Source organism: Lycium ferocissimum, chromosome 1 (genome assembly GCF_029784015.1).
Source record: "Lycium ferocissimum isolate CSIRO_LF1 chromosome 1, AGI_CSIRO_Lferr_CH_V1, whole genome shotgun sequence".
In the NCBI taxonomy this organism is placed as follows: Eukaryota; Viridiplantae; Streptophyta; class Magnoliopsida; order Solanales; family Solanaceae; genus Lycium; species Lycium ferocissimum.
In genome coordinates this window covers 27,920,831-27,932,071 of record NC_081342.1, presented here as the reverse complement: position 1 = coordinate 27,932,071, position 11,241 = coordinate 27,920,831, and the positions used below count along the sequence as shown (strand labels likewise).

The window sequence follows — 11,241 nt, the reverse complement described above, 5'->3', positions numbered from 1 at the left end:
GAGGGGAACTGGGGTTTTTGTTCAAGTAAGTGTTTCCCCCCCAAGGTTTATTCTACACCATCAAGGTAAGTTTTATGGTATTTCCATGTTGTTTAAGGTATTGAGAAGGAAACACTTGGATTGTAGAAGAATATAAAAAATGGGTCTTGAATGTGAGAAAAAGGTATTTTTTGTGGGGAGAATTTTTTGGGGAGTAATGATTCTTGATATGTTATGATTATAATCATGTTATAAATGATATTGATATCAGGGATGAATTGTATAAAAGAATGTAATCGTGTGCTATGACTATGAATATAAATGATTAGAAGTAAATTTGAAAGGGAAAAAGGGATAATGCGGGGGAAAAAAGGGCATTTTTATGATGTTGGAGTGTCATTATTGATGTTTGGGAGTTGATATATGATATGGAGGAAGTCGATAAAAAAAAGGGGGTTTTTGTCCAATTTTTTTGCTTTAGTCATGTATACAAAAGTTATCAATTTTTTTAACAATGGAAACTCTAATGAAGGTAGAAACGTGAACATTGAAGGGGGAAATGAAAAGGGGGGGGAATAATTAACGGAAAGGTATGTAAGGCAAACCCTTTTTTTCCATAAGGCAGGGTTTCCCTTTGGCAAAATATCTATTCTTCTTTTTGGCCTATGATGTTTTCCCAAAAATGATTCTCCTCCAAATGATTCTATTTTAAAAAAATTTTCCCCTAAGCTCATGATTCTCGATATGTTACGATTGTACAAAATTCCTTTATATGATTTGTGTCCTCAGGGATGATTAAAAGAACGACGATAGTAATGATGCTAAAGATGCTTTGAGCTTTTTTTTGTATAATGTCCCCATGTATGGCTTTTGGGGAAACCCCCCACTTATATGGTCGGGTTTTTTATTAAATATATATATATATATATATATATATATATATATATATATATATATATTGTGCGCGCACCCCCCTGGTTGGTACGGATAGGTCCCCCACCTCGGGAGGGGGGGTATGTACAAGACTTTCGTGGGCCGGATATGTGAAGCAAGACATGCATTGGTCGGGTATGCTATGTACATGATATGGATGTGTATACGATATGAATATGAATATGAATACGAATATGCTATGAATACGAAAATGGATACCAAATGTAAATGAGTACGGATATGAATATGGATACGGATATGGATGTATGTACACAATCACGCATTAGAAATGGGAAGTCCCTATGAAAAGCAAGTAAGTGTTTATGACGATGATACTATTATCTCCCATCTACGCTATTTCTTATGTTGTCTATTATGCTTTCATAATGATGTTGATCGTACTTTACATACTCGGTACATTTAACCCGTGCGATGTCCTTTTGTTTGTGGACGTTGGCCGTCATGCCGTGGCCGGTGGCAACGGGCTTGATCCATAGCTTTATTACTCGGGGACTACATACAGCGCAGCTCCATTTCCTTCGGAGCTACGCGCTTTCGGTCCTTATTCTTTGTAGTACATATTTATGCACGGGGCATGGGTCTGTCCCGCTATACGATATGACATAATCTCCCTAGAGGCTCGTAGACATGTGTATATGGTTAGATGTGTTTGGCCTTGTCGGCCTATATTTTGGATATCATTTTGTTAGCCTCGTTGGCTTATGTACATCTATATGGGCATTGTTATTGATGATGATATATATGTATTGTTGCCCAATGGGATTAGTATGAATAATGGATGAAAAGTATGATAAGAGGTGCCCGGGTGGGTTAGCACCGGGTGCCCGTCGCGGCCCTCCGGTTAACTACCCCTATTTTCGTGCACACACTAACACTACACACAAAAATGTTTAACTTCTTCATAATAAACTGATTTTGTGTCCTTAAATATCTTTTGAGAAAAAAAGAAGCACACACACGCACACTATAATGGCATGGCCACAAAAGTTGCCAGTGAGCACATAAAATTCTGCAACAATGGCAGATAACGTTTTGTTGTCCACGGCCAAAGCACAATGAGAGCATCATTGTCAAGGGCAACATCATTTTCTCTGATACACAAAAATTAAGATGAAACGAAGATCGCAATACCAGTTTTTTATTATTCTGGTTGGCCAGGAACGACCATTGTTGTTGTGCGATCTTTGCCTTGGCATTTTCAATTTACTAATGGAAGGAGCTTTTCACGCTTAAAAAGGTGAAATTTCTTTTTTGGCTTCTTCGTTAATTTTCACTTGACTAAATGACAAGGCAACAATTTTTGCTTTTATAGATATATAGAAGATATAGATTTGTTCAATAATGTTCCAGATTATGGTACACTGATCATAAGTTCTCATAGGAAACAATTTGCTCGATGGACTGCTCCAATGCGTCTCAAATCACATCCAAAGAGAAAAAAGATAAAGAATTTATCTGGAGGATTATAGAAACCTCGAACTCAAGCAGGTAATATTCTTTTGTGTAATACTTTTAGTTTTCTTTTTTTTTTTTTTTGGAAAAATGAATTGATTCTACAACGTAGATTAAAAAACCATGTTTTATGTGTATTATGAGTGTAAAATTTCATTCTGACATAACATATATTTGAATTGAAAAATAATAATATTTGAATCATTAATTTGAATTAAAAGATAAAGCATTATAATTTTCAAAGTTGTCGTGATTGATTTGGAGCTATAGAAGATGCAACACTGTAATTTAGGCTCTCTTCATCAAAGAAAACAATATGTGAAATTTTCTGAAACGTATTAATTGAGGATGAAATATTTGAACTTTAATTTGAATTTAAATTGAAAGAAAAAGATATAGTCCTAATAATCTTTTGGAGTTGCATTACTACTTCAACGAATTAGTTTGCCAACATAATGACATAGCTATCTTAAGAGGAATAACTGGATTTCGTAATAAAGAATAAACTTATTCATAATGCAATTCACCCACTTTACTTCTTATTGCAGGTACAAAAAAAAACTACTAAAATACGAATAGATTTTAGAAGAAAATAATCAAAGAATTATATATTTAGACTAATTCAAAATTTCAATTTAGAATATTATGATATATTTAAATTATAGGTAAAACATTAAATGAGAAAAGACTAATTAAAATATCATGGTAGGAAAAAAATGTTTTAAGTAGGATAACAGGTTTTAAAATATAATTGAATATCTCATATAGGAAATTTTAATGGAGTAATTATAAATAAGACTCAAATATTTATCTGAAAATAAAGGAGAACAAAAATATAATTGCTTATTGCACAAAATAAGAAAACAATATTTATTGAAAAATATAAATATATTTTATGATAAATTAGTCAAATAATTATACTTTGAACAAACTAAAAATAACAAATCAGTTTGTGAGGATATTTATACTTGAATTAATTTTAAAATTTTGAATTAATTAAATAATTCATATAATTGAACAATAGAATAAAAGTCAAGAGTAAGCAAAGTATATACCCATGTCATTGAAATAAGAGCAATGGATAAGGATATTAAGCCAACTGACAAGCTAATAAAAGTCATATTTAGTAATGTAATTACAAAATAGATGGATAATGTAATAAATAAAAATAAGGAAGAAAAAAGATATTCGACAATTATATGATTATTTCCTTCAATTTAATAAAGATTTTTGTAATTGAGTATATGATATTGAAAAATGAGATGATTGTTCACTTTTTTTAAAAATAATATGATCTCATATTGTCAAACAAGTCAAATTAAAAATTTAATATGATTTTTAGCTCTGACACTTTCTGCGCATCGCGCGGGTACTTATACTAGTTTGATTTAAAAAGGAAAAATAGACTTTGTCAACGAAACAACTACTAACAGGGAGTAGATCGGCCAAATGTTGAGCTCACCGCAATTATGGGGATGTCTTCTTTAACTTCTCTTTTCCGTTTCAATTTTTTTTTTCTGTTTGAACATTTTTTGTTTAAAATTACAAGATTTAAAGGACATTTTGATACATTACACATTTTTACTCTAATCCCCAAAATTCAAAATCTTTAGTTATTTCAGAAAAGGGCCTAAAATGCCCATGAACTATTAGATTTAGTACAATATTGTCCTCCTTCCACCTTTCGAGCTAAAAAATCCCTAACGTTAACTTTTTGGCTCATCAATGCCCTTGTTTCTAACAGCTCAATCCCGAAATAATATTCAGACATTTATTAATTACATAACAACTTTCTATTGGCCTATTTTGGATGATCCCTAATTAATTAGAACTCAACCTATAATACCGATATCCAACAAAAACCCATACCCGCTCCATCTGATTGCCCCATCTCGGCTAGGACTACGACTCCTCCTGAGAGTACTTTCCTGACCATGTAGGGTCCTTGCCAGTTTGGCGCGAATTTTCCTTTATATTCCTCTTGGTGAGGGAAGACTCGCTTGAGCACGAGTTCTCCGATATGAAAAAGTCGGGTTTTGATCCGCTTGTTGAAGGCTCGAGACATCCTTTTCTTGTACAACTGTCCGTGGCATACCACCACCATTCTCTTTTCATCTATTATGACCAATTGTTCGTAGCGGTTTCTGACCCATTCGACATCTTTTAGCTCTGCCTCTTGAATGATCCTGAGTGAAAGGATTTCCACCTCTGTGGGTATGACCGCTTCTGTACCGTAAATAAGGATGTATAGGGTTGCTCCAGTGGAAGTTCGGGTCGTCGTTCTGTACCCCAACAAAACATAAGGCAACTGCTCGTGCCAATTATTGTAGTTGCCGACCATTTTTCTCAGGATTCTTTTGATGTTCTTGTTGGCAGCCTCTACTGCTCCATTCATTTGTGGCCGGTAAGTGGTGGAGTTTCTGTGGGTGACCTTGAATTGTTTGCAAACGTCCTTCATCAAATGGTTGTTCAGGTTGTCACCATTGTCTGTGATGATGGATTCCAGCGCACCGAAATAATATATCAGATTGTTTTTGACAAAGTCGGCCACAACTTTCTTGGTCACTGATTTGTGGGAAGTCACCTCCACCCATTTAGTGAAGTAGTCGATGGCGACTAAGATGAAATGATGTCCGTTGGCCGGAGGCTCGATGGGTCCTATGACGTCCATTCCCCATGCCACGAATGGCCAAGGCGAGCTCATCGCATGTGGGATCCACATGCCCCTGCGTGCACCTCTTTTAGCAATTTTGTAGCCTCCTCGGCGTCCACACACCTGAGCAAACCAAGGTCAGGCGTCCTTTTGTACAACATTTCTTTGTTTTAGAAGAAACCATTACCCAACCTCCTGATGGTTTTCTTTTGATTTGCTGAACTCTCTGATGAATGCTCTCATTTTTCCAAGTAGGCCTTGATGTCGGCATACTATGGTTGGCCATCTGGCTCGGCCTCGACATGGGCGCAGTGAGCCTGTTCTTCTCTCAATGTGATCTCTAGTGGATCAATGTGAGTGCTCTCAGGGTGTTGGATCATAGATGCTATTGTAGCCAATGAGTCCTTGGATTATGCCTAAAGTCGATACTCCTGAACCTTCCGCACAATCTCTATACCAGATTCACATATGGCAGTATCTTATTGTTGACACCTACTTTTTAACCTCCCATAATTTACTTGAATTACTCAGAGTCCTTAGAAAATAAATAAAATAAATTATGCACCTTAAAGGGTTTAAATAGTTTTATAAAAATTGCTCAAAACAATATTTTGCTCCTTTAAATTGATGAAAGGTTTTTCATGACATCACAAAGTTGTTTAGAAATTAATTGACATTTTTATGACATTTGTAAGGTACTTATTTGATTTAATCAAAGAGAAAGGGACATTTTGTTTTAAAATAATAATAATTATTTAATTGTTAAATTGTCAAAAATTAAAATTAGGAAATACTTTATCCCCTTTAATCCATGGAGTTTGAGTAATTTAAATAATTAACCATTTCACCCTTCAATCTTTAATTTTGCATGATTATGTGATTTCTCAAAATTTATTTAATTACCTATAAATGTTTTATGCAGTTAATTAAGTGGTCCCTATTGCAAATTGATGTTTAAATTATCTAATTATTTTGCTATGGCCACAATTAATTTGACCAAGTCATGGTTCAAGGGAGTTGGGGTCATTTTTGTAAAACTAGCCTCTTAATGGCCTTGATTGAAATAACCAAATTCATTATTTTAAGATTAATCAAGGTCATTAAAGCAATTTAATTTTTAAACCTGCTAAAATATGGCCATAATTAGAATGAACAGCTAAATTAAAATCAATTAAGGCCAAATTTGGCCATAATTGAAATAATTTGTTAGATCAGAATCCATTAGGGCCATGTTCGTAATTTTAGGCCCACTAACATAATTTGGACAATTTTTAAACTATTTTAGTAAAATAATTATGTCCTAACTTTATCTATAATTAAAAATATTATCAATATATATATATATATATATATATGTATGCACGAGGTATACATATACATGTATACGCTTAGTATACATATATATGTATACAAAATAAAGGGGCCTTTTAATTTCTTAAATTATGGACCGAGTCCAACCCAAACCAGGCTGAGACCCGGCCCAGATCATTAAAACGTTAAAGGCACCCCCACCCCATCCCCTCTTATTTTTCATTTCCCCTTTCAGCAAAAAACCCTACCCCTTCCTGCTTCTTTCTCTTCCTTTTCTACGCAACCCTAGTGCTGCCTTAGTTTTTTCACCTTCTCTCTCCGCCAAAAATGGCAAAATTTACAGAGTGTAGCAGACGAATGCAGCTTTTATGTGTTTATTATGGTGAAACCATTTAATGTTTCACTCTAATTCGTGATTTTAAATCCAAACAGGGTAATAAATCGTATTTTTACTTTATTTATTTATTTATTATTTTTTTTGAGTAAAGGCCACCATGAAGGTGGAATTTTATTGATAATGAAAATATGTATAAATCAATCCAGAGGGGATTGATCCAGCTAAAAACAAAGAATAAAAAACTAAGGAAAAAAGCAGGATCAATCCAACAAGATTGATCCAAATAAAGAAAATAGCAGAAAACAAAGGAAAACCTAAAGGAATATGGCCAACAGAAGTAGAGATTAACAGATAATCACCAACTAGAATCCAAGAGCCTTGGCCTGATAACATCTATCATGCCTTCAAAGTCTCATAGGTGGAAAGTATCAAGTCATATGAATCATTCTTCAGGAAAGCTTGAAAGTAGTTGTATATTGCTGTGTATATCACCTTTTGCATGAAAACCAGCCCACTATTTCGCTTGATCCATAACCAGTATAGTCTTCTACATATATCATGAACATCACAACATTTATTATATTAAGGAATGAACATGACAAGCACACTAATACCACCTTAATACATATGCTGCAATAGCTCATATTCTATTGAAATTCTGTACTTAGCAATGGCTTTTACTTCTGGTATCATGGACTTCAATCTGGTGCTTTGTCTTGTATGGTTCTTACTCTCAAGTTAGGAATTCCAATCTTTTCCAAATTCAGAATCTTCTTAGCTTGACTGGGTAGCTCCTGAAAATTATGAAACTGAACTGTACGTGCAAAATAAAAAACAAAGTTAGTTAAAAAGTCTACAAGTCCATTTCCTTCTCTGTGTATATGCATCACAATCACTCTTTGATCTTCCATCAGCCTTTTGATATCATCCACCAACATTGAAATGCTCCAAGGGATCTTCCATTCAGCATTGATAATCATCTTCATGGTCATGGAATCAGTCTCTATAATAAATGGAAAGAGTTGCTTATCCACACAGTACATCAATCCCATTCTAATAGCCTCAGCCTCAGCAACTATATTTGAACCATCAATCAGAGTTTTAGCAGCCGCATACACCAAATCACCATCTTCATTCCTAATACAAACGCAGCTATAATCGGGTCCCGGATTTCCTTTAGCCTTCATCGATTATTACACTTGTAGAATCAGGATACGAGTGTCTCATCCATTTAATAACTCTGCAAAGAACTGTTGGCTTATATCCTTCAAAAAGCTGAACAATCTGATGCCATCTAGATGGAATATTCAGCCCAGAAAACAGAACTTTACATAACATGTGAATGTTCAGATTTATTTCATATATCACTCTATTCAGATTCATATTTCCATTATGTGACTTATTACTTCTCCACTTCTATATTTGCCACACAATGAAAGCAGCAACTGCTTTGTATATCATCTTCAGTTTGTAATGGCATTTTGCTTCCCACCAACTTCTAATAGCATGTTTCACCTGAATACAATTCATGCTCAATCCAGCCCCTGCATTAAAGACTCTCCATACCTTGATTGCAAAATCTCCATATAGAAACAGATGGTTTATAGTCTCATTCTGAGCAGTATAGCAGCAACAACACTTTAAAGCTATAGGAATGCTAATACTTGCCACCACTTCATCAATTGGCACTTTAAACTTCCACAATCTCCACAAGAAGAATGAAATTTTAAAAGGCACACCTTTAATCCACATATTCGAAATATAAATTTGTTACATTAGCTTTTTGTCTCAACAGCCCCCATGCACTACTTACTGTAAACCTTCCAGTACTTGTCATCATCTACCAAGGTCTATCCTATTCATTTGATGCATATTTAATACCAATTTCCTGTGTTATGTGTTGCACTATATTTTCAGGAAACAGCTGCATGAGTTTGTTAATATCTCATCTTCCATTTGAAATAACCTCAGAAACATCTTCAACATGATCATTTATATGCTAGGTCTGGGGAACCACATCGCTGAGAGCATCTAACTTAGTCCAATTATCAAACCAGATGTTTCAATTTCCAATCTTTGGCTCCCACCAGACTTCCTGCTCAATACTTTCCCTTGTTTCCAACATCATCTTCCACACTTGTGACCCTCCTTTCCATTAAACCACCTGAGGAATCTGCTTCTTACAGTATTTGTTCCACATGAAATTAGCCCAAAGTGAACTAGAGGTTCTAAACTTCCACCAAAGTTTAGCACATAAGGATTTGGACATGTCATAAATAGACCTGAATCCCAATCCTCCTTCATGCTTAGAAAAGCACATGTTAAGCCAAGATGACCAGTGTCTGCTTCTTCCTTCCTCCTTATTATTCCAAAAGAACTTGGCAAAGATCTTATGTAGTTCTTTTATAACACATTAAGGAGGCCTTATAGTAGATAGAACATGAATTGGAATACTTTGAAGAACACTTGTGATTAAAACTGCTTTTCCACCATAAGACAGTAACTTTCCTTTCCAAGTTTGCAATTTGTCTTTGAATTTCTTCAATAACTCAATATAGTCCACTTTCCTTTTCCTGGCATGAGTAACTGGTACTCCAAGATATGTAAAAGGAAATTTCCCTCTCATAAATCCTGTTACTGCTTCAACCTGTTAACTCAACTCATTAGAAACTTTCTTTGAACATATAAAATGAACTTTTCCTCTTGTTTATCAGCTATCCAGATATCTTCTCATATTCTTGAAGAGTATCCATGATCATATGCACAGAGTATTTATCTGCAGATGAAAAGATGATTCAGCTCAGCACTCCACTTTGGCATCCCATAACCAACAAAACCAGGCTGATCAAACAAAGAGTTTAAAGCTCTTGAAAGAACTTCTGTAGCTATGATGAAAAGAGTATGAGAGAGTGGATCACCTTGCCTGAAACGCCTTGTATAGTGAAAGAAACCATGTGCATGACCATTTAAAAGCACAGAATACCAATTATTTGCCAACAGTCTCCATATAAGATCAATGAAATTTCCAGAAAATCCCATCTTTTTCATCACCTTACAAAGATATAACCATGAAACCCTATCATATGCTTTTGTCATATCCAACTTAATCACAACATTTGCTAGTTTTCCTCTCTTCCTTATGTCAGTTACAATTTCTTGTGTCAACAATACATTCTCAATAATATTCCTGCCCTTGACAAAACCTGATTGATTTGGATATATCACCCTTGTAAGTAATCTGTCCAATCTATCATGAATTACTCTAGATATGACCTTATTAATAAAGTTGCTCAGACTTATATGTCTCATATCAGAGAAAGACTCAACAACATTCTTCTTTGGCAGCAATACTAGATTAGTGTGTGTGATTCACTTGGGAAGAGTCTGACCATCAAAGAAAGCTTTAACAACACTAAATACATCAGCCTTGATCACCTCCCAACACTTCTGATAAAAGATCTGTAAAAACCGTCGGTGGCCACATGCACCATCTCATTTAATTCAAACATAGCCTTCTGTATTTTCCTCCATATTAGGTTGTTCAGCAAGTAACATGTTATCCTCCTCTCTAATCAGTTCAGGAATATGATTAAGAATTGGAGAATCTTGACTAACCTCCTCATAAGTAAATTGCTTATGATAAAATTTAACGCCTTCAACAAGAATCGTCGGCGTCATCCTCAACCAAATTCCATCAGCAGCTAGAATCCTCTTGATCTAGATTCTCTTCCTTTTTCCTTTTACCAGACTATGGAAAAATCTTGTATTTTTGTCACCTTCTGAGAAACAGTCCATCTCGGCTTTTTGCCTCTAGAATTCTTCCTCATAGTGAAGATACAGTTTAAGTTCAGCTTGAGGCTTTTGCATCACCATTGTATTTTCTTCAGTAGGATTCTCCTCAAACAATTGCTCTTTAATCTTAACTATATCTTCTCTGATCACTAATTACTTAAAAATATCACCAAAAGTAACCTTACTCCATTTACTTAAAGCAACTTTCAGTTTCTTCATTTTGAGCTTAAAGGAAAGAAAAACATCATCAGATAAGTCTGCTTCCCATTGCTGCTTAATAAAGTCAAGAAAAGAATCATGCTCCACCCAGAATTTAAGAAATTTGAATGGTTTGATAAAATTCTCCACTTGATCTCCACAAGATAAAAGTAATGGTGCATGATCAGAACTAGTCCTTGACAAATGCTCCACTTCAAGATATCCAAACCAATTCTGGAATGAATCATTATGCACAATCCTATCCAACTTCTTGAAAATGCAGTCATTACCAGCCCTACCATTCCACCAAGTGAAAGGACTCCCGTTAAAAGGCATCTTATGTAACTCACAAGAATTCAGACAAAAGGCAAAATCTTCATATTCTTGTGGAAATACTGGTAAACCTCCTATTTTTTCTTCTTCATTCATTATAATATTGAAATCTCCACCAATCAACCAAGGAGATGTCATGTTACTAGCCAAGAAGTATAAACTATCCCATAACTGCAATCTCTCCACTTCTGAACATTTAGCATAAACCATTTTAACCACCATGTCTCTATTC

The 11,241-nt window shown here is 34.8% G+C and overlaps 2 protein-coding genes across 2 annotated transcripts; both read right to left on the bottom strand.

Moving 5' to 3' along the window:
- Positions 1 to 7,384: 7,384 nt before the first annotated feature.
- Positions 7,385 to 7,873, bottom strand: LOC132063745 (uncharacterized). Its single transcript, XM_059456449.1, has one exon. It carries the CDS (start codon positions 7,871 to 7,873, stop codon positions 7,385 to 7,387), a length of 489 nt encoding a protein of 162 aa, XP_059312432.1.
- Positions 7,874 to 8,102: 229 nt separating this feature from the next.
- On the bottom strand, positions 8,103 to 10,364 carry LOC132063737 (uncharacterized). Its single transcript, XM_059456438.1, has 5 exons — positions 10,194 to 10,364; positions 9,519 to 9,959; positions 9,141 to 9,333; positions 8,851 to 8,984; positions 8,103 to 8,300 (listed from the first exon to the last, which is right to left on the bottom strand). Exons 1-5 carry the CDS (start codon positions 10,362 to 10,364, stop codon positions 8,103 to 8,105), a joined length of 1,137 nt encoding a protein of 378 aa, XP_059312421.1.
- Positions 10,365 to 11,241: the final 877 nt, after the last annotated feature.

Coding starts and splice junctions, on each gene's coding strand:
- LOC132063737 (XM_059456438.1), bottom strand. CDS start 10,364: ATGACGCCGACGATTCTTGTTGAAGGCGTTAAATTTTATCATAAGCAA. Junction 9,960..10,193: donor AGGAAAATACAGAAGGCTAT/GTTTGAATTAAA, acceptor TTTATTAATAAG/GTCATATCTAGAGTAATTCA. Junction 8,301..8,850: donor GTAAGAAGCAGATTCCTCAG/GTGGTTTAATGG, acceptor TATACTGCTCAG/AATGAGACTATAAACCATCT.
- LOC132063745 (XM_059456449.1), bottom strand. CDS start 7,873: ATGAAGGCTAAAGGAAATCCGGGACCCGATTATAGCTGCGTTTGTATT.